Source organism: Coccomyxa subellipsoidea (assembly GCF_000258705.1).
Source record: "Coccomyxa subellipsoidea C-169, whole genome shotgun sequence".
NCBI classification, from domain to species: Eukaryota; Viridiplantae; Chlorophyta; class Trebouxiophyceae; family Coccomyxaceae; genus Coccomyxa; species Coccomyxa subellipsoidea.
The window spans coordinates 529,046-554,073 of record NW_005178025.1 but is presented as its reverse complement, the minus strand read 5'-3'; the positions used below and the strand labels follow the sequence as shown (position 1 = coordinate 554,073).

At 54.5% G+C, this 25,028-nt stretch overlaps 5 protein-coding genes across 5 annotated transcripts; 2 read left to right on the top strand and 3 right to left on the bottom strand.

Moving 5' to 3' along the window:
- Positions 1 to 723: 723 nt before the first annotated feature.
- On the bottom strand, positions 724 to 7,356 carry COCSUDRAFT_83558 (hypothetical protein; the record flags this gene model as incomplete). The annotated part of the gene is made up of 16 exons (XM_005644304.1): positions 724 to 902; positions 1,276 to 1,390; positions 1,815 to 2,009; positions 2,407 to 2,574; positions 2,826 to 2,896; positions 3,446 to 3,624; positions 3,932 to 4,011; positions 4,414 to 4,557; positions 4,802 to 4,879; positions 5,094 to 5,162; positions 5,569 to 5,734; positions 6,001 to 6,175; positions 6,440 to 6,533; positions 6,753 to 6,935; positions 7,089 to 7,133; positions 7,348 to 7,356. 16 exons carry the CDS (start codon positions 7,354 to 7,356, stop codon positions 724 to 726), a joined length of 1,950 nt encoding a protein of 649 aa, XP_005644361.1.
- Positions 7,357 to 8,396: 1,040 nt separating this feature from the next.
- Positions 8,397 to 10,675, bottom strand: COCSUDRAFT_54563 (thioredoxin-like protein). The gene is made up of 5 exons (XM_005644109.1): positions 10,548 to 10,675; positions 10,223 to 10,304; positions 9,895 to 10,048; positions 9,396 to 9,548; positions 8,397 to 9,026 (listed from the first exon to the last, which is right to left on the bottom strand). The coding sequence occupies exons 1-5, from the start codon at positions 10,579 to 10,581 to the stop codon at positions 8,838 to 8,840; spliced, it is 612 nt and encodes a 203-aa protein (XP_005644166.1). The 5' UTR covers positions 10,582 to 10,675; the 3' UTR covers positions 8,397 to 8,837.
- Positions 10,676 to 10,999: 324 nt separating this feature from the next.
- COCSUDRAFT_31041 (26S proteasome subunit P45) lies at positions 11,000 to 14,291 on the top strand (the record flags this gene model as incomplete). The annotated part of the gene is made up of 7 exons (XM_005644108.1): positions 11,000 to 11,086; positions 11,523 to 11,846; positions 12,139 to 12,369; positions 12,639 to 12,760; positions 13,008 to 13,077; positions 13,290 to 13,409; positions 13,704 to 14,291. The coding sequence occupies 7 exons, from the start codon at positions 11,000 to 11,002 to the stop codon at positions 13,920 to 13,922; spliced, it is 1,173 nt and encodes a 390-aa protein (XP_005644165.1). The 3' UTR covers positions 13,923 to 14,291.
- Positions 14,292 to 14,320: 29 nt separating this feature from the next.
- COCSUDRAFT_67723 (integral membrane Yip1-family protein) lies at positions 14,321 to 16,187 on the bottom strand (the record flags this gene model as incomplete). Its single annotated transcript, XM_005644107.1, has 5 exons — positions 14,321 to 14,685; positions 15,005 to 15,213; positions 15,504 to 15,643; positions 15,809 to 15,966; positions 16,144 to 16,187. The coding sequence occupies 5 exons, from the start codon at positions 16,185 to 16,187 to the stop codon at positions 14,520 to 14,522; spliced, it is 717 nt and encodes a 238-aa protein (XP_005644164.1). The 3' UTR covers positions 14,321 to 14,519.
- Positions 16,188 to 16,657: 470 nt separating this feature from the next.
- COCSUDRAFT_58365 (hypothetical protein) lies at positions 16,658 to 23,888 on the top strand (the record flags this gene model as incomplete). Its single annotated transcript, XM_005644106.1, has 17 exons — positions 16,658 to 16,674; positions 17,033 to 17,268; positions 17,472 to 17,578; positions 17,808 to 17,919; positions 18,142 to 18,235; positions 18,554 to 18,806; positions 19,133 to 19,354; positions 19,701 to 19,805; positions 20,063 to 20,137; positions 20,257 to 20,379; positions 20,657 to 20,830; positions 21,183 to 21,369; positions 21,624 to 22,003; positions 22,246 to 22,575; positions 22,824 to 23,020; positions 23,370 to 23,515; positions 23,818 to 23,888. 17 exons carry the CDS (start codon positions 16,658 to 16,660, stop codon positions 23,886 to 23,888), a joined length of 2,829 nt encoding a protein of 942 aa, XP_005644163.1.
- Between the last annotated feature and the right edge of the window lie 1,140 nt (positions 23,889 to 25,028).

Here is a 25,028-nt window from a genome sequence, read left to right as displayed (position 1 = left end):
ATTGCAACACAAGCTTAAGCTTGGTTCATAGGTGACCTTCCTGATAACCCGTGTGCGACACATCAACACATCCTCAAAACTCCAAAATACAGCGGTTCATTTGACAATACATCCCTGTTTACATTGGCCACTACAGACAAGCACCAGTCCTGCCTCTCTTGCAGAAACTCACAGCGACGAATGGGGATTAGCAGCACTGAGCACATGCTCATCTAATCTCACAACAGGGATTGCAAGTTGCAAATACTCCCCGGACAATGATTGTGCTGTGAATGCCACACGATTTCCAAATGCCTACCGCCCTCCTTTTATTCCCTGCTCAAGCCATGGGATACAGATTGTACCGCAACTTGTTAATCCATCCAAATACCATTGCTCCAGACAGGATCAAAATCTCTTGCAAGAGGAGGCAAGGGTTGCACGCCAGAGTCACAGGCTGCTACATTGGCCACCCATAAAGGGAAAAAAGGAAGACCCTGGTCACATTCCTTGGTTGAAACCCACCTTCCCCTGCTCCAAATCAGGAGTTCACCTCCACCAGCCGGGCATCACAACTCCCCGTTATTAAAAGGCTGGCAAATGCGAGTACACAAGCGTGCCACGGCAGCACGCGCATCACTGCTTGGCATTGGCAGTTGCTCGGCAGGGCAGGGCAAAGCAAGCTTGAGGCTAGTCACTACTTGCCCTTAGTGACTACATACGGCAGGGTAGGATTGCGGTTAGTCACTGCTTGGCCTTGGTGACGTGGACGATGGAGAGCTCAGCAAGCTCGGTGTTGGCGGAGTGCGCGCGGCCCATGGAGAGCGGGGGGCCCCGCGAGGGGGCGTTGGGGGACTTCGGGGGCTCCACCAGCTGCACCCGCTGCTCTGCCAGCTTCTCCTGCACCTGCCGCAAGTTCTCCGCTGCAAAACCACACCACACGCCGTCAGACGCCAAAAGTGAGAGCTCTCAAAGTTGCCGGCAAGCGCTGCCTTCGCATGTCCGGTGCCACTAGCCCATGTAAAGTAAGCTGGCCCTGCAGTATGCGGCAGCATGTAAAGAATCTTTGGATGCATATTCTCATAAAGGCACTTCTGCCCTGTAGTGAAGTATGCCAGAGGTGGCCTAGAATTACGCTTAGGATTCAGGCAGTGAATCCTTGGAGCAAGAAATGGCAACAGAGCCCTGACATGGTCGCATGGTCAAGTCAGGTTTGCCAAGAGGAGGAAGGCCGCAAATGACAGGGGACTCTAGATTTTAGAGTCCCCTGCAAATGAGGAAGAAAGGGGCGCGCACCGACGACGGTGTCGTTGGGGTCGAGCATGAGGGCGCGGCGGTAGCAATTGCGCGCCTTGAAGTTGTTCTGCGCCACCTCCTTGTACCAGTGCCCCAGCCACGCGCACGCCAGCGCCTGCCACATGCGCGATTTGTAATCATTATGTCAAGTTGCAAACCCCACAAACGACACCCTTCACGCGACCACAATGAAGACTCCAGATGAGAACGATTGGCCAAAGCTCATTTGATCTTATATGGGGTCTTCAGCGTTATCACATCAAGCTGCCCCATGAGGCCACCATTGTGCACTTTCGTCATGCCAGTGGTGCACACGCCTAAGGCTACACACAGGCAACAGCGTTATATTCCTCTTTTGGCCCTCGCTGAACTGCCCCCTCGAAACGGCCTCCAGAAGGACCCAAATGCACTACCAACACAGACTACAGCTGCCGCGGAGATGGGCAGGGCAAGGAACAGGAAAGATGGCAGAGCAACTCTGTAAAAATAAAATGCGGTCTTTACTACGATATGTGCCAGCGAAAGCTGCGCGGACGCACCTGGGAGTCGCACTCCTCCTTGGAGGCGGCCTCGAAGTGCGCGCGCGCCTGGTGTGGGTCTTCGCGCAGAGCGCCGCCCATGGTCCACAGGATGCGGCCGAGCTTGTAGTGGTGCTCGGCCAGCTCGCCCTCCGTCACGCTGCAGCCCTCGCGCTGCGCCTCCTTCAGTGCCTTCTCCAGGTGGCCCCTCGCATTCTGCGCGCACGTGACACAGTGTTTGGCTTTTTACGTTTTTTCAGACTGACGCTTTCATGCTCAAGCTCAGGGCCGGTGCACAATCATTGTTCCTGAGCTTGAGCTCTCATTTAAAGCGGTGGGAGGAAACGAGAAACATGCTGCAGGTTGGACACCCGGGTCTTAGCTCCTCATAACTGGCTGCGCTAACATTTGCAATTGCTAACATCAAGCGGGAAGCAATATGGGGCAAGGCAGAATAGCCTCACGAGAATAGCCGATAGCTGGCCCACATGTGAGCTCATCGTACGCATCATCTGCTACACAAAACAGACTGGCTACTGGTGAGCAGAAACCCAGCATGCACACGCAGGTACACTCATGTGACACCAAAGCATGCGCAAACAGTTCTGCGCACCTCAAGATCGCCGTCCTCAAAGACCAGCCAGGCGTACTCGGAGTACGCCCAGTGCTCGGCGGGCGGCCCGCGGCCCATTAGCGCCTTGCCCAGAATTCGCTCGTACTGCGCCTTGGCCGCCACTCGGTCATTTCTTTCCAGCGCGATCTTGGCCAGCCCCCGCAGCGCCTGCCACACGTGCAACAAGGGGATGAGCATTCCATGCGGAAGCTTCACTGTCATGGAACTATTTTCGGCCCCGGCTGGCGGGGGACGGTGCAAATGCTGAGCACCCTGCCCACTGTTGATTGTGTCTTCATGAGTCTAACAAGGATTACTTTCAGCCTAATGGCTGTTTCTGGCTTATTTGGAGTAGTGATGCCAATGTTTGTTGCAGTTGTTACTCACATACAGGTGTTCATGAAGCAGAGAAACTACACCTGCTGCCGAATCGACACCGGCGGCGACCCCGACAGCTCGTCGAACGCGCTCACGCCCTCCGTCACCCACCCTGCGGGTCGCGCGCGGTACATTTAGTCATTGCAAGTCACCATTGTGGCATCACCCAGTCTCTGTGTTGCGTGGCGCTTTATTGGCTCTGTCTTTCTATGTCGGGCGCCTAGCCTCAAGCATGCAAAAGGCATGTGTGGCCGTCGCAAGTCAATGGTCTCGAGGATAGGATGGCTTCTGCTTAGGATAGTGGCCAGGCACATGGAAGCGCAGGAACTCAGGGGGCCTAGATCAAGTCTGTGCTGTTGAAGCCTTATTGGCAATGCAACAAAAATACTCAGAAGTATATCGTGACACGGCATCAGGATGAATCCATCGTCGTGCGAGACAGACTAGGCGGCCCTTGAGGTGCCTTTCATGGCCATGAAAGAACCTCAAGGGCCGCCAACGGCACAAACAGGACGAGGACATTCAAGTCCATAGATGTCAGATAGGGTTCTCGATGAAGTGTGGAGCCCTCTGCTCAGACGTTTGCGCTGATAGGCACACTAGCCGTGGACATGACCATAAACCATGGTAGGCAAAGAAAGAGCAGAGTCAAGCTGCGCACCCGCTAGGACCTTGAAGGCGTACTCGGCCTCGTCGAGGCGATTGAGGCGGCGCAGGCAGCGCGCAACGCAGAGCCGCAGCGACAGCGCAAAGTGCGTCAGCGTCTCGCAGCCGCTCGCGCGCCGCCGCACGCTCCACTCCAAACCGCGCACGCTCGTCTCATAAGCGTCCGCCCATTGCCTGAGAATGCGCGCTTCAACTTGAATTCTATCCAAATTCTCACTTGATTCTCCAACTAATTTGATCGATCATTTGTTATTGCGCGTTGACAAATAGCTTTCTCTAGGTGCATGCATCAGCTGCATGGGCGGCTGCCTGCTCCTGCCTGATCCAGAATCGAAGAAATCGATGAGCACATTGCAGGCACACAGGACTTGAGGTGTGCGGAGGATGAGCATGGGTTCCTTGCTGGCGTCAGTAAGAGCAGGAGGAGTGAGAAAAAGACTGAAATTGAGCAATGCAGTCTTTGGTCAGTAGGGGCAGGCACCTGTTCTGGTACTGCAGCTCTGCAAGGGCCTTCCAGCCCGCCGCACTGTCTGCGCCGCTCATCACGCCACCTTTGAGCGTCTGCACACCCGAATGCAAACCTCAGCAAATGCCGCAGGTACTACCCTTTTGCAGAATCACACCAATGCACAGCGTGCCTTGCTGAGCACACAGGCCTTCCATTAGGGGCCAATGCCCCTCGCAGCGTGATGCAAGCGACACGAGGCAGGAGTAGCTGCTCTGAATGGGCGCTTTGGGAAGCTTGACAGCATCTATACATGAGCAAGGCAGCAAGATGGGTCAGATGAAGGGCCTCTGCCACAATGGAATACAATGCTCAAAGTGAATGCTGTCGATTTGGGACCGAATTGGGTTGAGTGGTACATCTTGCTTAGCTGAACCCATCTTGGACTCATAGCCACTCGGGTGGAGTTTCCACAAAAGAAGTCGAGTATAAACAAGCTACATGAAATGGCAGCGCACCTTGGTGACCTGCAGGCGGCGTGTGACGGTGGAGGGCGTGTCCGGGTCCGACAGGAACCGCCGCCGCAGCGCGAGGCCGACCGCGACGGCCGCCGCCGGCGCCCAGGGGAACTGGTGCGCCAGCTTCATGCCGAAGTCCTCCACCTGCGAACAGTGATGATCAGTAATGAGTAGTAACGGAAGGGGGAGCCGATCCACACGGTAAAGTTACAGTCGCTGCAAGCAAGGATCCATCCATTACTCCGATAGGTGGTTGCACGTCCCTGTTTTTCGCCATGTGTATGTGCAGGCAAGTCCGCTCGTGGGCTTGCCAGCGAGGCTGCTCAACGATATTTGGATGGAGTTTAAGTGGCCCGATTCGGCTGTGAAGTGTGTCAAGCAGACCCACCTTTGTCAAGACAGGGCGGCCGTCGCTCCCGATACCGTTTTCTGCTGCTTCCTGTTCCTGCTTCACATTCTCTGCCAGCTGCGCATGCAAACGCCCATTTACGCATCGGCACTTTCAAGAACGGTGAAGCAGCTCAACAAAAGTTTTGTGCAGGACATGCTCGGGACAGTTCCCAGGTGAATTTCTGATGCAAAAAGTCATACTTTTGTCATACATGTTTCACAAAGGATTTGTTTGCCGTGTACAGCAGGAGTACAACCAGGGATCACAGTCAGTGAGGAAGGTGGCTCACCCTGCGAAGCTGGATGGCCGACTGGGAGCCAGCAAGGCAGGATATGGAGTTGCCCCGGAACCAGTTGAGCTGAGTGGCAACGCGGGGTGTTGTGCCCCCCTGCCCACGTGATAAAGTGGGAGACATCAACGGCGATCTACTCGGCGAGCCCTTGCTCAGGTCCAGCAAGTCCTGCACAGTCCGTTGCACGTCAGGCATCGCACACCATGCACTGTGAAGGGTACCGCGCAGCTTACTTCCAGTCTCTGCGAGTGGATGCATGTGATGCTGAAAATACCCAGCAAGCAAGTTGGCAAACTCAGCAGCGTGGTCACAATGGTCTTGAGGAGGATCAGGCAGACATTGAATGCTCAGCACTTAACATATCCCCATCCTTTCTCAGGACCGCTATGGTCAACCGGCTGAAGGACCAGGATCTACATATCTGCATCTTAGTACATGGTGCGCCTGATCTATTAATGACCCCCACGCGCACCGATTTGTAGATGGGGATGGCGCCGCCGTAGAGCTCCTCCTGCTCTTCGAGGAGCCAGATGGCGGCCTCGAAAGGGAAGGGCGTCGTGCAGCCGCCAGCGTTGGCCATGATCATGCGCACGCACTCGCGCAGCGCCTCCATCCGCTTCTCATTCCGCGCCGCCGACCTGCGCCCAATTTGGAATTGATTCAATTCACATCTGAATGGAAAAAGGAAGCTGTTGTTTGGTCCTGCAACTTGCAAGAGAAAGCCCGCCGCCAATGTGCCTTCAAGTCTGCTCTTGCCCGTTTCATCAGTGCTGGACCTGGCTGCTGATTGTACCCTCAAAGACACACTGCAATATGCAAATGCGGGCCACCCCTGCCACGCAGCCTAGGGCCGCTTGCATGGCAAGCAAGCTGCAACGCACAGCATGTGGTTGAGGCAGGTCACCTGGGAGGAAAGGCCTTCAGGCGCGAGAGGTAGCGCTGCACATGGGCTTCATGGAAGCGCACATAGCGGGGGTTGGGGATGGTGCGCTGCACGATGGACTTGAGCGTGTCTGCCAGGCCCCCCTCTTCGGCCTCCTGCTCCTCAGCCCTCTCTGCATCCACATCTAGTCTGACCCCTGCGCAGCGCCATCACAGAAATCTGTCAGAAGGTCAAAGCGTGCCCGCCAAAGTCTGCGCCCTTTCGAGTGTTCCAATGCAACGCAACAGAATCTACATGCCGGCCTGAGCCCGTAACGGCTGGACATCTGTGTTTCTCTGAACCAACGACTGCTTATTGAGTATAGAGCCAAGGTTCATTTGTAGTGCCCATGGACATGAGCAGTGGTCTTATGGTGAGCTGTGAGCAACTGTTTGTGGCTGGTGAGAGCTGCGGGCAGAACCTGAGATGGTGCGGGTCAACCGCCCGAATCTCTGCTCCTGCTCCTCCATTGCCTTCTGCACCCTGCTCTCCTGAGCCATCTTCTCAATCTTCATCTGCACAATGCAACACACCGAGCTTCAGCACCCAGCCCATTTCCTTGCGCCGGTTGTGCCTGCCAGCGCCTCACAATCCCACAATGCACAGACCTTGCGCAGAATTTTTATTGCACACAGGGATGCATGTGAAGGCCCCTGTGCAGAGAATTCACAAGGAGCCTGGTCTGTGGTGAGCCAGTGCTGTTTTCTGTGGCCCACGGCAGGACAAACTCATACCTGGATGTCTGCCAGGAAGCAGAGGGCCTCCAGCTTCTGCTCCTTGGACAGATCAAGGGACAGGAGCTCCTTCAGATGGGTCTCTGCAATGTCCAGGTAGCCCGCTTTGTCATAGGAGTCCGCCACCCTCCACAAGTACTCGCGCTGCTTCTCCATATTCCCTTGGCTGGCTGCCAGGTCCAGCTGCAGAACACCACTGAAGGCTATAATGCCATGAAAAGACATAAGACAGCCAGGCATTCAGTCAGACTGCAGAGAAGAGGAGTAAATATATCGCAAGATCCCACGGGAGCAGCCCGACAATAGGAGTATGCTGCTGTTCAAAGAAGGCCGCACCAGCTTTTCCAAAGTCTCCGCAGCATCCACCACGTCCCCTGTGGCCTGCTGTAACAAGGCCACGCCTTCCCAGGCTGGTAGGGCGCTGGGAGTGAGGGTTGTCGCCTGTCTGTACTCCTCCTCTGCCCCCGCATAATCTCCATTGTATAGCGCTGCCCGACCACAGATCCTGTAGCAAGAAATTCGACACAGCCCACATCAATGCACCCCACATCACCTTTGGGCACGAAAGTTTCTCTGGGAGCTGCAGGGCACCTACGTCAGACATGGGGCGACTGAGAGGACACTGGCCCCTCCATATTGCGCTGATACTATCCACTCATGATAACGATGTTGCCTTTGTACGACACAGTTCCTAAGGTACATCAAGACCTCTAATATGGTTGTACGATGATGACTAGGAACAAGCGAGTTTTGGGCAACTCCTACGGTTGTCAGTTTGGAGCCGGTCGACACACATCTAAAAAGATGACTTTGATTACTGCACATTAATCAGCATTTTACAGCACAACACATATCCCTTTTTAACTTTGGCCCTAGCACTTTGACAAACATACAGTATTGCCTAGGAGTCTATACTCGACGACAAAATCCTTTGCTGCTGTTTTGTGAGGCTATAACAAAGCAGAAAGTAGAGGCATTTTCATCTACGAGGTGAGATGCAGCACTTACACAAGAGCTTCATAGGAAGTTCCCGCTTGCAGGACTCCTCTAGCAAGTCTGTCTGCAGCTGCAAAGTCCCCATCGCTCAGAGCTTGCTCCGCCTGAATGAGTGGATCGTCCATGGTGCACTTTGAAGCTCTGCAGGAGTTTCTTCTTGTCAGACTGGGGAAATGAGGAGCGCTTAAATGGGGAGGCAGCCTTGACCCGTAAGACTCCGTAAACGGGCTGAAGATCATGCATATATGTGTACCGGACGCCCGTTTTTCTCTTCTTTCATTGGACAGATAACCTGCCTTCATAACACCTTCGTCCTGCCAATCGGGCGCACTTCCTGGAGAGTTCCTTGATCTCGCGTTCTCACGGGTCCACCTCTGCAGTATCGGGTGAGGTTAGCTCAGTCTGACTGGCTGACGTTTGTCCTAATGTTGGGACTTCGGAAGATGAGCAGACTAAGCCTGGCTTTCAAAATTTCGGTATAAGGTGAAGTGACTGTATTGAAAGTGATTTGAGAGGTAGGATCTGCAGGTAGCAAACAGAGCTGTTTGGGTTTTATTGGTGCCGTACACCTTTGATCAGCCAGACGGACAACGAGAGGAGATAACGGAATCGATCAAACCTTTCAGCGATCAGATCAGTTCAATAGTTGCATTCAAATTGTTTACAGATGCGGGTACTCTGACACTGGGCCACAAGCCCAAGAGACATCTGGCAGGTGTTTATCTCACACGGCATTTCCAGGCCTAGCTAGGTCCTTCTCACTAAAGTTTTTCTTATGCTACAGCACAAACAAAGTCGCAGCACGATCAGAGTGTTCCTGGTATCCTACACGCTCCAGAAAAGCTCTGTTAGGCTAATAGTGATCGAACTGCAAGCGGCAGTTCACTTTGGTACACGCACATGCACAGCTGACACAGGTGTTTTTGCAGTTCCCTTCGCTTTATCCCTGCTGGTTCTGGCTTTCACAATCTTCTGTCTCAAGCACCCACAATGCCACTCCAAGCCAATGCAACAATCCATAGCATGCGTTTCTGAGTCCCAACATGTACTACATATAGTATACATCATGATGGCCATGGCCTTTTTTTATCACGTGCAGCGGTCCAGGATGAGCTGCACTAGCTCCCCCTTCTCAGCGATGCCGGTCATACCTACGCCCCTCTCCTGCAGCATGCCCTTCAGCTCGCGCACCGGCAGCCCGGACAGCTCCTCCCTGCTCTGACTCACCGGCGCCGGTTTTGGCTTCTCCTGCTTGGGGGCAGGTGCCCCGTCCACCACCTGATGACATGGCATTCGGTTCTCCTTTCAGCACGTTAGCAATATTCAATTAGCTGCGCAGGGCGCAATACTCAGAAAGCAACGTCCAGCGCAAGCTGCCCTCAGTGTTCTGAGGAAGAGCAATAATATTTAGCCTCTCAGAGGCACATCTTGCGTCCAGAGAGCTCAGGACTTGCGCCCAGCTGTGCAGAGAGGACAACGCACCATGACAGTGGCATTTGTGCCCTTCATGCTTACTGGCACCATAGCAAATTGCACCCAGCACTCACAAAAGCTCAAGCACGCCGCTGTTCAGAAGAAACAGCACCATGACGCCGGCATTTTCTCTGACGCATGCTCACTGGCACGATCAAGAGTGTGCGAGCGCACCTTCTTGATGGCTGCCTCGAAGCCGGGATCCATAGGGTGGCCACCGAAGCGCACAACGCCATCTCGATCAACCACAAAGGCGTGTGGAATGCCTGACACCTTCGCTGCCGCCATCAGCTGCTGCCCCGCCTCACCGCTGGGATCCACTGCTACCTGTGTGACAGGCCTGGGATCAGAGAGCAAAGTATGATATTCTCCAACGAGGATGTCCTGGTCACACTTGACAGTGCAATTGAGACAGGGCCATGTCATTTGCACCTCTGCTTGCACAGGTTGCCGTGGGTTTCTGATGTGCAGACTGTGCTCTGCACTTGACTAAGCAGGCTGTCACTGGCTACTTGCAAATTGCCGTTACCACACCTCCCATACCACATGGCATGGGTCTTGCAACACCGTGAAGCTGAGAACAGCAGTGGCAGACCTGAGCAGAAGTAAAGGACAGAATGAGTGATGCCAGGCTTTGCATACATTGTGCATGCACACAGATCACAGGGCGCACCGTGTAGTCCATCTTGGAGCCCTGCTGGTCCACAAACTGCTGCAGCGCTGGCGAGTCTTGCTCCACACAGATGCTCACCACTTTCAGGCCCTTGTCCTTGTATGCGCGGGCAAGTTCCGAGAGATGCGGGAACACCATGCGGCATGGGCCGCACCTGCGAAATCAATTGGCAAGATGGTGAGCTGTACTGGTAATAGCTCCGACCCAAGACTGCCTCGAAGCCATGCATGCATCATATTGTGTTCAAGCGAGATTCAGACTGAAGCACACTGCCTCAGGTGGGCCAGGTGCACATTTCATTACAACATTTCGTAAGAAATAATCTCACCATGTTGCCCAGAGCTCGATCACAGCTGGGTGCCCTTTGGGTGGTATATCAGTTGGCTCTCCCTTCAAGAATTTCAATTTCCCTGCAGACAGGGACCGGTCGTAATTCAAGCTACACCAGACGTGAAACGATGAAGGCTATGACAACTCGTTTCGGCCAATGCTCTTAGGGTGGCAGATCCCGATCAATCCTTGTCAGGTGCCGTGGTGGGTGTCAAGGGTGTCTGGTAGGCAACAAGAGCGGCCCATCGAAATGTACAAGTGCCCGATGTATCGAAAGCCGTTTTTTGTAATAGAGCAAAGCCTAGATGGCACCGCGTTCTCACCTGCGCTGAAGCTCGGCAAGGTCTGGCCGAGCATGGTGTAGATCGTTCACCGGACGTTGAGCTGTCTCGTCAGGTCCAGCAAGCATCTGGATCCCAATATAAGCGCATTATAAAGTATTTTCGTTGACACGGAAGCCAGAGGGGAAGAAAGTACAACGGCTTGCCATGCAACCCATGAGAGCAATTGTGTATTGCGGCCTGCCCACATGTGCCATGCTGGCAAAGCAATGAGACGCTCCGTTTCTCTTCACATGCCTCACACTTCAGAGAACTCTGATTTCTGGTGTGTAGTGCTCGAGAACATTTCGACAGACAAGTAGAAGGGCATGGGACACCAGCATTGAAGTGCAGCCGGACTAGCCAAAATGACAGAGGTAGAGAAGCCTGTGGCAGCAGAAATGCTCAGTCCGGGCAAGGCCCGAGTGGCTCTGGATGAGCCCATCGATATGGAGATGGAGCTAGGTGCAGAAAATGGTGAGGAGGACCTGTACACGCGCCTTAAAACTCTGCAGCGGCAACTGGAGTTTTATGAGATCCAGGTGAGCTTATTGTCGAGTTGCAGCAGTCACCCTGCTGTTAACGAGGCACATTGAACTTGCTCTATGGTTGAGGGTGCCTTGCACAGAAGGAGTGAAGACCATGCAGCTTCTCCTGCAACCTCAAGTCTTTTCATCAACTGAAGGAGAGACGTGATTGATTGCCGTGTTCGTTTCGAGCTTGGTTGTACACTTCAGACAGATTCAGAATTTCTGCGGGATCTCACTGGAGCGCTGCGTGCCTTATCACGAATTTCCTGCGTTTGTTGCTCTGGGATATTTACCACTGCTGTGTGCGTTGGAATATGCAACTCCTGGTGCAGGGACAACCCACTGCAGCCTTTCCAACTTGTACAATTTGTGCATCTCCAAGTGTGTCAAATGGTGCGTCAAGCACATACGCGTGACGGAAGCTTGCGTGATTGGATTGCCACTGCAGGAGGAGTACATCAAGGAGGAGCAGCGCAGCCTCAAGCGCGAGCTGCTGCGCGCGCAAGAGGAGGTCAAGCGAATCCAGTCGGTGCCCCTAGTCATAGGCCAGTTCCTGGAGATGGTGGACACCAACTCTGGCATCGTTGGCTCCACCACGGGATCCAATTACTATGTGCGTATCCTGTCCACCCTCAACCGCGAGCTGCTCAAGCCCAGCGCCTCCATTGCGCTGCACCGCCACTCCAACGCCCTTGTGGACATTCTCCCTCCAGAGGCCGACTCCTCCATCTCTCTGCTCACGCAGTCCGAGCGGCCAGATGTCACTTACCAGGTTGGCGCCCGCAAGCCGCTCCTTGAGATCTTTCCCTGCTACCAGCCTTTTTATGTTCTCCCCTGGCTGGGCTACCCCTGGCGAAGAGGAACTCCTTCCTTTCATGGGCCTTGGTCTGTGAAAGCTGCTTTATGCTCTAATTCCATAGTGCCTGGTGCTCAATCTGCATCCCTTCAGCGCTGGCTGTCGGGTAGCTTGTCAATGTTGTCACACGCAACGTCAGAAGTCCTGTCCTGAGCTGCAGTAGTATCGACACGGCTGTCGTGCTGAGCTGCAACGTGCATCTGCACAGGACATTGGCGGGAACGACATCCAGAAGCAGGAGATCCGGGAGGCGGTGGAGCTGCCGCTGACTCAGCACGCGCTCTACAAGCAGATCGGCATCGACCCCCCGCGGGGGGTCCTGCTGTGGGGTCCCCCCGGTACGGGCAAGACCATGCTGGCCAAGGCTGTCGCGCACCACACCACCGCCGCCTTCATCCGCGTCGTCGGCTCCGAGTTCGTGCAGAAGTACCTTGGCGAGGTGAATTTCCTCTTCCGTGATTTTCCTTCCCCACCTTTGTGTAATAACAGGCTGCCACTTTGGGTGTTACTTTGGCTGTATTGAGTGGTCTTGACAACACATGCTGGCGCATGATCTCAGCAATCTTCAAACGCGCTGCACCATGTGTGTCGCATACGAACATGTGAACTGCACAGGAGAAATCTCACATAAAATTTGCCTCATTTAACGTGTTCTCAACTTTGTTGTTTGTGTCATTTGGTGAAGCGCTGTTCGCGTATGTGCTGCAGGGGCCGCGCATGGTGCGCGACGTGTTCAGGCTGGCCAAGGAGAATGCGCCCGCCATCATCTTCATTGATGAGGTGGACGCAATCGCCACCGCCCGTTTCGATGCGCAGACCGGCGCAGACAGGTGCGCTCTTTTTTACTTGTGTCCCGCAGAATTTACTTGAAAGTGCCTATTGCACTGCCTTGTGCACCTCGCTGATCACACTGAAGTCGGCTCCTCTGCTGTGAGCTAAATTTGGTGACCATACAGCACTCCGCCTGCAGCCAGGCGCTTCTTACAAAGAGGAGTTGCGGAGGTTTATTTATAGATTGCAAGAGGCCATACTGCTGAAAAGTGTTTCAGGCATGTGACAGCTGGTGCATGCATGCAGGGAGGTGCAGCGCATTCTCATGGAGCTGCTCAATCAGATGGACGGCTTTCACCAGAACGTCAACGTCAAGGTATGTGCGCCTCTCAGACAGATATCCCCATTGCCTCACTTGTAATGGACTTTGCTTGGGGAACCAACATCCTCCAGTCTGCAACCCCACTCGCCTCGTTGTTCCTCCTCCTGCCGCCACCAACTGCTACCCTCATCAGTGGTTCTTAACATACAAGTGAAGGAAAGCAGTCGACCAGACCTCTGACTGACGAGATGATGTGGCGCGGATAGGTGATCATGGCGACTAACCGCGCTGACACGCTGGATCCCGCGCTGCTGCGGCCGGGCCGCCTCGACCGCAAGATCGAGTTTCCGCTGCCAGACCGCCGCCAGAAGCGTCTCGTCTTCCAGGCGCGCGCATGCCCCCTTCCCCATGACTTCCTTCTGTTGCACAGCCCTGACAGTGGGGCGCAATATCTCTTTGCAAAAAGTGGCCCAGCAGTGTAGCAGCATGGCGCACAAGCTGCCTACTTTGTGCTATCTGCGAGCAACTGTCCAGATCCATTTTGCAAAAGATCCACTTTGTCACGGTCAGGCATGCGCCAGATTGCATTCCCTAGCGGTGGACTTCCCAGATGATAGCATCACATGCGATAACTTTGAAATTCAAAAAATGTGCGCTGATGTGCTGGTGCGCGCATGCAGGCATGCACGGCGAGCATGAACCTGAGCGAGGAGGTGGACCTTGAGGACTATGTGTCGCGGCCGGACAAGATCAGCAACGCAGAAATTTCAGCCATCTGCCAGGAGGCTGGCATGCACGCAGTGCGCAAGAACCGCTACGTCATTCTGCCCAAGGACTTTGAGAAGGGCTACAAGGCCAACGTGAAAAAGTCCGACACCGACTTTGACTTCTACCAGTGAGCGGGCGCTGATATGTGCGCAAATAAAAGGATCTCTCTGCTTAGCACTGGTAAGTGCCAGTGAGCGGGCGCTGCTCTTTGCGCAAGAAAGAAAAGAACCACTATACTCTGGCAAGCCCGTATAGCGGGTCCATTTCTCAAGAGAGTTCATATGGGGTTTTGTGCGGTTTGTCGAGCGTAGAAGACAGTGTGACCATTCTTGGATTGACTTGGCATCGTCAACTTGGCAAGAAGGATGTTCTGTTGTCCGGCGTGTTTTAGGAGCAATTTGCAATAGCACAAACTACGTATACATACTCTATCTGCTAGCAGCGCTGCAACGTAATGAAAGGGTCACAACATGGCCGATTTTGCAAAAGAGAATGGGTAAGAAGATGTCCTTTGCCTGATGCTAATACTGCATGCAAGAGGTACATATTTACATAATTGCCCTGGAATATGTGCCCTGTAGAGCCTCATATGAGCCTCATGCATGTACATCCTTACAACAGTCCTTGGGGCCGTGCAGCAATCATCTGGTGCACCGCACAGCATCAATCTGAAAAGCCTATCTACAGCGTGTATCCTACACAGTCAGGCAAGAGCCTCGCTGCCATCACTAATAGATCGACAGCAGGGCAAAAGCGGAGTACATGAGGAGGCAGGGGTAGGCTATCAAATACACATGGTCCTCCAGCACGGGTGATCTTTTTGTGAAAAGCTTGGCCGCTGTAATGCCGCTCCAAAGCACCGCCAAGACTGCCAGAGCAATTGTCGCTGTCCCCCTGCACAAAGCATACATCTCCCTTACATGCATCCCATGCGCTGGGACTTAACCTGCATACCTCCAGAGATCGCTTACTTTCTATTTGGTGACTGACAGCGTGCTTATATACACTGCATGCGGGCGATTTTTCAAGTCATTGTGCAAGAGTACACCTCTACACCATCCGGCATGCGCATGGCAGGCTTCCTGAAAAGTGCACAAGGAGAAACCTTGCAGGAGGCAGTGGAACCTGGACACTTCCGATGACAAAGATAGGACTGGCTGCTTTATAAGGGCAGTAGGCAGGGACTATGATGTTACAGGCAAGAGGGGCTCACTTGGGGACGAGGAGTGAAATCAGGGCATGCAACAGCATGGGCAGCAGGCCGTAGCCGAGCAGGCAGCAGCAGTCGTAGATGCCTGGCGTGCCCAACTCGTGCCCGCTCGCGTGCCCGCCGGGTCCGGCCAGGTTACTCACTACAAACCAGACCGCTGCGCTGCCCACCACCGACCAGCCAAGTATCACCCCAAAGTGCAGCTTCCCCGTCTGCGCGCAACTGGCCCAAAAAACCTTATTATACGGCTCTTTTATAGGCGCGCCTGTTGCTTCTGGATCAGACCAATTAATTCAAAGCAGTGCTCTTCAATTGTGGAAAAGTAGAAGATGTGAGATCGCTGCACGCTGCATTGCACTTATTTATGACAGAGACAACACACTGCATGAAGACATAGCGCTGCCAACGCTTCAACAGAAGGAGCCCGGCAGCTATTATTGATAGCAGGTAGCACAGGTGTGTCCGGAGGCAGTGTTGTGTCAGAGCAGCTAAGAGCGCCCACCAGGAGATGCACGCTGCCCAGGATGGCAGCAAAGAAGAGCGGGCCCCCCAAGTCCAGATCTAGCAGCACATTGGAGCCGAGCCGGTGAGTCAGCACGGCAATGGAGCGCCTCAAGATGCCCTGCAGATCGATCCCCAGCTCTGCACCAGAACAAGCGGTAGCCACATTAGACTTAGTCCCATATCACTGAGACGTGCTGCGCCACTTGAGTAAAAAGCTTCTCACTGTGCTTGGAGGGGATACAGCCCGGACACAGATGCATGAAAAAAAAAGCTGTCTTTAAAAGGACTGTTTGCAGCGCACACCCTCTAGGAGAGGGGCCTCGTCCTCGAAGGAGCCATAGGTTGCGGAGGTGCTGGTGCCTCCCATGGCGTCATAGGTGTAGTCAGCACTGTTGGCTGAGAAGTCTGCGCCTCCCGTCTGGTACCATTCCACCTGACTGCTTCCTGAAGGGGGTCCTGACCTGTGTAAGGTCAGATCACATTCTCAGCGCACAAGATGTCGCATGTAAAATAGGATTGCAGGACCATTCAGAGGATGAAATACTCTCAGCAAGTTGCTGGAGAGCTTAATTTGCTTGGTGATCAAAGTGTGGCACCGTTTCATCAGGGAGGCCTACAGTACTTGTTACGGGGCAGACCTGTAAGAGGTGGCAGGGTCGTAGGACAGCTGCCATTCAGACATGCTTAGCAATTATGGGACGTCCTGGGGTCCTCCCTGTGTCCTTGATGGTGCCCAGACTAAATCGGTCAGAGTAGTTTGACACCTCTCCGCAGTTGCAGCGAGAGGCGTTGCGACAAACTTCGGTAATTTTTAAGCTGGTCTACGGTACTAAACGCCTGATTCTTCCTGTGTTCACTTCACTTTTTCCTGACTTGGAAGTAACCAGCAAGACCTGTTGCCTTGTGCTTATCACGGCAAGTCTTCAAAGTTCACCTCACCTTTCAGGAATTCCTACAATCTCTTTCACTACTTGAACGCATTGTATCTGTTGCTGAAGGGGAGGAGAGAGTGCATAGAAGGTCTCTCGGGAGGAACCCTATGGTGACCTGGCAACAGCTGGAGGGTTTCATTTGAAATCCTCCAAAGCGCAAATCGCAAGCAGCAACGTCTCTTGTGTGAAACATGCTGCACACGATGATCTAGCGTATTGAATGGCGGCGCGAGGATGGTGAGCATGGACACGCAGGAGGCATCTGTACTGCAAGAGAATCTGCCAGCCTTGAAAGGCGACATCTCCCCAGCGAAAGGGTTGCCTGGGTCACGATCAGTCATCACCGAGCCATTGGGCAATAATTCAGATCTGCCGAGGCGAGTAAAACTCTTTGGAGCGGTATTCACTTTGTTTTGGTCCCCATCTTCCCATTGCCCTCCAGAATGATTAGATGTTTTATGAAAAGATCGTTCCGTTACCACCGAGGCTTGATGCCTGCAGAACTGCTACATCGCGCATAACCTCTCTCAATATGCATCGAAAACAGCGGATTTGCGCGTGCGAAGCTAATGGGCCGTTTTGACCCTTTTTGCAGGCTCGGTGTGAGCGACGAGAACTGCTCTCCAAACGAAAGTCGCTCTCGGGAGACCACACCAGACATCTTTGACATCGGGGTGCTCACGTCCTCATCAGAGAGCCCGTACTCGCCACGCTCCAACCCGTTTGGGAAGAGGCCATCCCAGAGGACTCCAGGCGCTCTCGCCTTTGTGCGGAGGCTTAGCGAGCTCAGTACTCCGGAGGGGGAAGCCAAATTGGACACGATGAGGCAAGGTGCGTTGTACAACGATGGTGGGGGAGGCACCAAGAGCCCCAACGTTACAATCTGAAGTGGCCAACGGGCTGCCCTTTTAGGAGCTACTGCATCCTTGTGGCAAGGTAGGCCACATCATGTTAATCTTCCCGTGCCACTGTCGAGGGCACCGTGTGCATGGCTGTCTGGCTGTACCTGAACGGCTGTTTGTGTGCGTTAGCAGGGCATGAAGGCAAGGAGCCTTGGCAGCCCTCGCCAGAAGTGAGCGCTGAAGCACTGCAGTCCAGCTGGGACGCCGTGGGCCGCATCGATGAGCTTGTTGGCGAGCAGGTCTATTTCTTACTGGGTGATTACTGGGTGACCGCACGGCATTTATGCCATGCGACGTGCCCACCAACCACAGGCAACTATTGTCCACACAAGTAGAGAGTGTACTGTGCTTGGCATGGAAGTGATCTGCTATTATATGAGGCCCTTGGCAGGAAGGGAAATGCCGAGCTGGCACCACTACTTTCTGTGCTGAGGTAGATCTTGTTTATCATGGGTGTTTGGCGCACAGGTGGGCAACAGTGGACAGTCACCTCTGCCCAAGCTGCCCAACCTGGCCACAGTTCAGGAGGCCTCCCATCTGGCAGAGCTGGCCGAGTCTGAGCTGGCGCTCACATGGACAGGTGCGGCCCCAGAACTTTCCCAGTCCCCGGCTTCAAAGAAAGCACAGATGCTATCTCGTGGACACCGGGCTATTAGCACAGATAGCGCAGCTGAGTGTGATGATGGCAGGGTTCTTGACTGGCAAGGGGTGATCACCACAGGGCCATTTGCAATCAGTGCCTTCTGTGCGTTGCCAAAAAATGCAAAGATGTAATTTCAATTGGGTGGGTGTTGCGCTAAAGGGAGTCGCGTGAAGACTGAGGAGGGTTCTGCGTCCTGGCGCAAGCGCATTTCCAACCCAACCTTCCACGGGTCACCTTCCCCCACATCCAGCAGGTGCGCGTTTCATATCTTGTCGCTCTAAACCTTCCTGCCGCCGATATGCACTGCCTGGCTCTTGACTTACAACAGCCCTATTGTGATTCTGATATGACAATGATTCTGAAGCGCCCGCGCCTCCCTGCAGCTATGTGTGTCAAGGTCGCATTTTCAGCCAGTGCTGGCTGGTGGGTGTTGTGCACCCGCAGGCAACATGCTGCAGGATTAAGAGCACATCTGGAATCTGAAACTTTGAGTATTAACAGCAGTCAATTTGTTAGCATATGCACAAACTGACTTCTAACTTCTCCTGAGATCTAGCTCGCCTGCGCACAGGGCATCCAGCGCCTCAGAGCCACTGCTGAACGCGGCGGGCTACAGCGGCTCGGTAAGGGCCCCCCGCGGTGGCGGAGGCAGCCCGGCTGCGGTGGACTCGGGGGTGTCGTCCCCCTTCCGGACCCCCCGGGCGGCTGCCGGGCAGCCGCCGGTGACGCCGCCGACGGAGGACGCGCTGCGTTCGAGCGCCGAGCTGTTTCCCCGCAGCTTCCGCATCCAGCGCTCCGGCTCCTCCGACAGCCTCGCCTCCCTGGTGCGGCCCTCACAATGCTGCACCTTCTCCACTGCATCCCATTGAAACACCGTCGGATATTACCACGTTGCTAGATGTGCCACGTGTGCGACCTGGACGGGGCCAATTGTTGGGCTATCGAGCTACCCACACACCTCAGTCGCATTGTTTGGATAGCATGGCCACAAAAGTGTTGCCGTCGTCCTTTTTTCAAGGTGCGTGATGTTTCAAACCACAACTCAACAGGACAATTGAGTCAACCGGGTTCTCTGGTCTTTGGTAACCTTTGGTAACCAGACATGCTGGATACATTCCAAGTGCTGAGGTGGGGAAATGTGCATGTGCAGCTGAGCATGACGAGTGACATAACGGTGCGCGAGTCATCCTTTGAGGGAACGCGGGAGGGAACGGCGCTGGAGACCATCCTGGAGCCGGGGGAGACCCCCGAGCGCCGGGAGGACCGCACCTACTTTGGCCGCACCAATGTCTTAGGCAACCCTGCGCAGCTCGTGCTGGGGGATGTACCCCCCGCTGCGCAGCCCGGGGGGCCCGAGACCCCCCGGACCCAGGTACTAGATTTACACCCTGTAGGGGTAATCACACATACTGTGAGATTGCTACTGAATGCACCATCCCTGTTACCTGCCTAGAGGACGGGCAGCAAAGCGGGATCTGCAAAATTGCTACCATCAGTGCCAGAACATCCTGTCAGGTGCATATTGCGTTGGCCCCATGAGTTGCCCGTTTCAGGGAGTTTGACCACCACATGAGAGTCAGCATTCCTGCCTTTAGGAAGGCTAGAAGAGGCTGCGAGGCAGAACAATGACAGGAGGCGGCTGTGGCGCTGCTCGGAGTGGTCTTTTCTGCTACATACATGGTGGCAGGATGTTGACAAATGGGGTGTGTCATGGGCAGGTCCTGAGGGTGGAGGGTGCATTCGCGAGCCCCATTGAGGTGCAGGCTGCACAAGGGCCCAGGGTAGAGCCACCTCTATATCTAGACGCAGCTACTGCTTCTCAGGTTAGCTGCTCATCAAATGCCTTCTCAGGCACATCAATTATCGCGTTTGAAGGTCGGCAAGGTCCAGGAACGTGGAGAGAATTTGCACAGGCCGGTGAATCTGATGGTCAACAAGAGTACCAGTCCGGTCGATGAGAGGTCTTGTGAGTCTTAAAGTGGTCAATTTTGGTGATCATCTCGTTCCAGACAGCCACATCTGCATGCATCTGTGTTTGCTGCCATACACTTCGAGCTTGGTGGTACTTGCTGCTGCCCAGGAATTGCTCTACAGTGGGGTTTCCCTGATCTTCCCCAGGCCAGCTGTTTTGGGGGGTCCAAAGGAAGCCAACAAGGTCAGATTGGGGTCCTTGTGGGTCATAAAAACACTCAAATGATGCTGCTTGATCGCCCTGCATCTGCATGCTTCCAGCATGTGACTGTGCACCTGAAGTGTGTGTTGATGGGGATTCAGGCGGATGCAAGCGCCGCGTCGGCGTGGCTGCAGCGTCAGGGAGCCGCGACGCCATATGCGCAGCTGAGTCAGCCGTCCTCGCTTACACCTGTCATCCGCAGAGCCCGTGCCGCCCACGCAGAGGTGCCTCGGCCACTGCTCTTGATTTCCACTGCCATCCCCAACTTCCTGTATCTCCCATGCGGCCATTTTGCTGGCCCTTGCCAGAGCTGCAACAACAGCATCGAGTGTCTTCAGCAGTCAAGGTTGCATACTTCCAGTGTGCGATGCAGAGTCTCAATTATGCACAGCATGCCTGAGTTGGAGGCCTTGCTGTTGTCAGACCCAAATATTCCAATTTGAAAACTTCGACTGATGCGCGCTATCTGCTCACCTGGAATGTTTGAATTCGAATAACCAGGCGTCCACCAGGGAGCAGCGCGGCTCAGGGAGAGGCCCTGCGCTGGCATGGAGCACGGCGCTTCTGGTGCTGCAGCTGCTGCTGATTCTGGCGCCCTTTGTGCTCATCCTGACCATGCCCGCCCTGCTGCCCACCCTGCCCAACCTGGGCAGCCACCCTACCACCTCATCCAAGGTGCGCGCAATTGGTTGAAACTCACGAGAGTAGAAGAAGATAGGGGGTTTTTCGCACGAGTTGATATTCCACAATTTTTACCTTCCTCATGAGGTGGTTTGAGAATGCACCCCCTGGGCATGAAGTAGGCACTGCAAGTAATGCCAAAATTTTCTCTTTACTAAGGGGTGATGTAGCAGAGCGTTGCAGCCACACGCACAGACTCTCCTAGAGCTGGGTGTCCATGAACGTGACCATTCATGCAAGATGCACTCACCAAGTGAACAAATCTAGGAAAGAACACAAAGATTGCGCAACATACGACAACTCTGATACGCACATTGGCTGATACAATGAGCGCGTGCGAGCGCAGGCTGCTTCTCTGAGCTCTGCAGCCACGTTTCCGGGCGTGACGGCCGGCAGATCGGCAGGGGCGGCCTGGTGGACGAAGCCATGGACATCCACCGCCAGCCTCTTCTCCCGCTCCAGCAAGGCGCCCAGCGGCCCCGTGGACACCGCTGCAGACTTCCTGCACCGCCTCTTCCGCCAGGAGACCCCTCGTGAGAATCTCCTCTCACCTGCAATCATCAGATATTCATCAATGTTGCCATGCCAGCTGCACAGACTCCCTGACAGCAGTTTGGTCATGCACTCTTACCAATGTATCCTTACCCGGGGACATTATATACAAGCAAGAAATTCTAAGCAGTATCCCCTCGCCTGAACACTGCGTCCTGTCCAGAGTACGGCTAAAAACTCAGTCGATGATTGATTCATGAGTACCTATTGATGTTATGGTGTACGCTGCGTGCAGAGGGCACGCATGCGTTCTTTGGGCTGCTGCCAAGGGCGTCTGCCACAACGCCGACACCGCATCTGGACAAGCTGCTCTCGCGTGCGGCCGACTGGTGGTCCGGCATCTCCGGCAGGCTCCGCCCGGCGACAGCCGCCGGGAAGCCGCCCAGGAAGCTTCCTCCACCGCGCGGCGCGGCCGTCGACGCCGGCCTCAAGCCGGCCGCCGCCGCCGAGCGCAAGACCCCGGCGCAGCGCTCTCTGCAGCGCGCTCAGGACCTCAAGCCCAAAGTGTCCGTATCCGCGCCAGCCGCACATGCACCGGCGCAGCCGCCGCCGCCACCGCCGGCCGTTCCCAAGCAGGCAAGGCCTCATGTTTTATTCCACCGCATAGCTGTGCCTGTACGTTATCGTCGACCCCACTTCAGATACATACATGATAACATGTTGACATGAAGATAAAAAATCAAAGTTGGGCAAAATCGGAAAATTGGAATAATTGTAATTTAAGTGAAAATCGCAAATTGAAAATAGACATCAAGACCTAAACATGAAACATCACAATTACTGGCATTAAAGAGCAGTTGAGCGGGCGCTTGAGAAGAGGCATCCTGGATTTGCTGAACTGTGCTCTGCTTTGCCAGGCAAAGCCGCAGGCGCCTCCAGCCGCTGCGCCAAAGCAGGCTCCCCCTGCCAGCAAGCCAGCGCAGCCTTCGGCACCACCGCAGGTCCAGCCGCATGTTGTTAAGTCAAAGCCCATCGTGGAGCCAAAGTCTTCGAGAGCTGGATCAGGCAAGAGCACGCTGCAGGGGCTCGGGGCACGTGTGAGGACCTCCACCAGGCGCCTCACTGCGTCTGCAGAGAAAGCGGTGAAGGCGCTGAAGCGCGATGCTGCCGACGCTGCAGAGGGGATGCTGCTGAGAGGCCGGGCTCTGCTGCCGCGAAATCTGCCGTCCCTGCCGCGCGCCCTCCAGGTGTTGCACCGACTCTGCCCCTACTTCTGTCAGTTAATTGCTGCATGCACTGCACCCTCCTGTTGTGCACCACTTGATAATTTCATCATTCTTTCAATGTCAGTGACTGTATTTCCTTGCTTCAAGTAGATTGATGTAGTATTGCTTGTCCTGCTAAGCCGCCCACCATTGCCTAACCTAGATTTTCTCCTGCTACGGCCACAATTACTGCAGATAGTCATGGGAAGTGCCTGTTGGTATATGCACAGGCGCACGGGCAGGGCATAACGGCGGCGGCGGCGATCGCAACACTCATCGGGATCCTGGCAGCGCTCATCACGTCAGTGGTGCGCGGCGCGCCAGCTCAGCAGGAGCCGCTCGACGGCGTTCCCGCTCCCGCCACTCCCGCCGGCAGCGTCCCCTCAGCCGTCGCGCCCGGCCGCGAGGCTCCTAGAACCACCTCCAGGTAAGAGCACTTCACCAATTCTCTGAAACAGTACATGTTGAGTCAGCCTGCACTCCACCTACGCTGGTGCCACGGGTTGCTAGGGCTTGCAATGCCCAGGTATTATAGAAAAACCTGTTCGTGTTAGCTCTTGGAGCATGGTGCAGACTCAGAGCCTGGCTTCCATGCTGTGTGCAGCTGTTGTCAACAGAATCATGTAACATGTATTATTATGTTCAACATATTCATAATACATGATTGCTTGTTTACTTGCAAATTTACCAGTTGAGAATCGGCACTGTGATGTGTGTACGGTGCACCATTCGTGCTACCTGGTGTTCCTGTGCTTGACGGTACGCATATTGTGCAGGCGCGTGCGCAGGGCGGCGGCCGAGGAGGGGCCGGTATCGCCGCGGCGGGGGTTGCGGCAGCCGGTGCCAGCCGCAAGCATGCCGCCGCCGGCCACGCCACGGCCAACAGCCGGCCGCGCCGCGCGCACCGCCCCGGTCTCCGCAGGTGATCCCTCCCGCCCTAGCATGCCCATTGCCATGCCTCCAATCAATGTTGCATGCTTCTTGTCCTTGCTTTACTATCCAACCACACCCGCGTCAGTGGATTCATTGAGCATTGCCGGGGCCAACATTGCGTTGAAAGTGCGCTGCACGCGCTGTATCAGGGGTTGGCAAGCCCAGAAGTGCAGAGTTTTGGTGTTCCAGTAGCCACGTGAGGTAATGACGCCCCTGTTGAATGTGCACCGTCTGCGCATTTCAGGGCTGGCACCAGAGAGGCTGGCGTCCACTGCCGACACGCCTGCTCAGAGGACTCGCGCACGTACACGCCGTGCAGCCAACTGAGGGAGACACCCGTCCCTCCAGCGTGGGGACCCTAACTGACATCTCCCTTTGACTAGGGGGACCCTCTGCAGACTGTGGGGACCACTGCACACTGTGCAATGCACAGATGGGTGGAGAAATTTATGCAGTACCGGCTCCTTCCAGGCCTGGTAGTCACCGCGAGTGGCCTGGAGCACAGAAAGACACTGACCGAAGTCCTGTACCTTTTACGAGTGCCGGCACTGTGCCACGAAAGCACTGGTCCCAAATCACGGACAGTTTCAACCATTGCCGGGGAGTATGTGTCATCAGGAGAGAGAGCGAGAGAGAAGTTCCTGCATGGTTCAGCAAGGAACGAGGATGTCTCTGGTTCAGATTGCAGGCAGACTCGTGGCATGTACTCTGGGTGTGGCAGTAGAATGGTGTAGTGAGAGACATCCACGCTTGACAAGCCGAAGCCTGACCATCTCATTGTTGCATATATGACAAACGTTTGCTCCAATGCATGCAAATATACAAATAAATGATTGCCGACAGGTCTCAACTACCGTCATCAGCCAGGCCATTCGACGCTATTTGAGATTCGAGTAACTGTTCAATTTTTTAGAACACCTTTCAACAGAGTACCAAAGTGACGTCCAGTGCAGTGCGGGTTGTGCTGCGCTCTTGCTATTTGGGTTCTGGGCAATTCTGGACAAGACGAGTATGACTCACATGGCACCTTTGTATGCGTGAATGTGGATCTAATTAATTCGAGTACGAAATTTGCGATGTGCACCAGCATGAGTCATGCGGCAGCTGCAAACTTGTCTCAGCACTCTCAATGCAACCCTGAAATGTGATAGTGATAGGTGGTGCCTGTGCTGAGTGCATTTGCTTATAATGTGAAATCCTGAACATGCAGATCTTAAGAGCTTGCAAGCTTGCAAGCACATTAAACAAGTGTTGCGGATCTCGTGGCCTCATTTTTTTTACAGCGCCGTCTAATTAGCATACCAGCATCACCGCCACCAAGGACTGTTCCACAGAACTATTCAAGACCTAGGTTCTCACAGATGCAAGGCACATCATGCAGGACATTCCATGTGCCTACCAGCCTTGAGATCCATGACCTGGTCAGCCTCCTACCCCCCAACGAGTATTGCTTGGCAGGCACGCTCTCTCATAAAACATGTATCAACCTTGAGAGCATACAT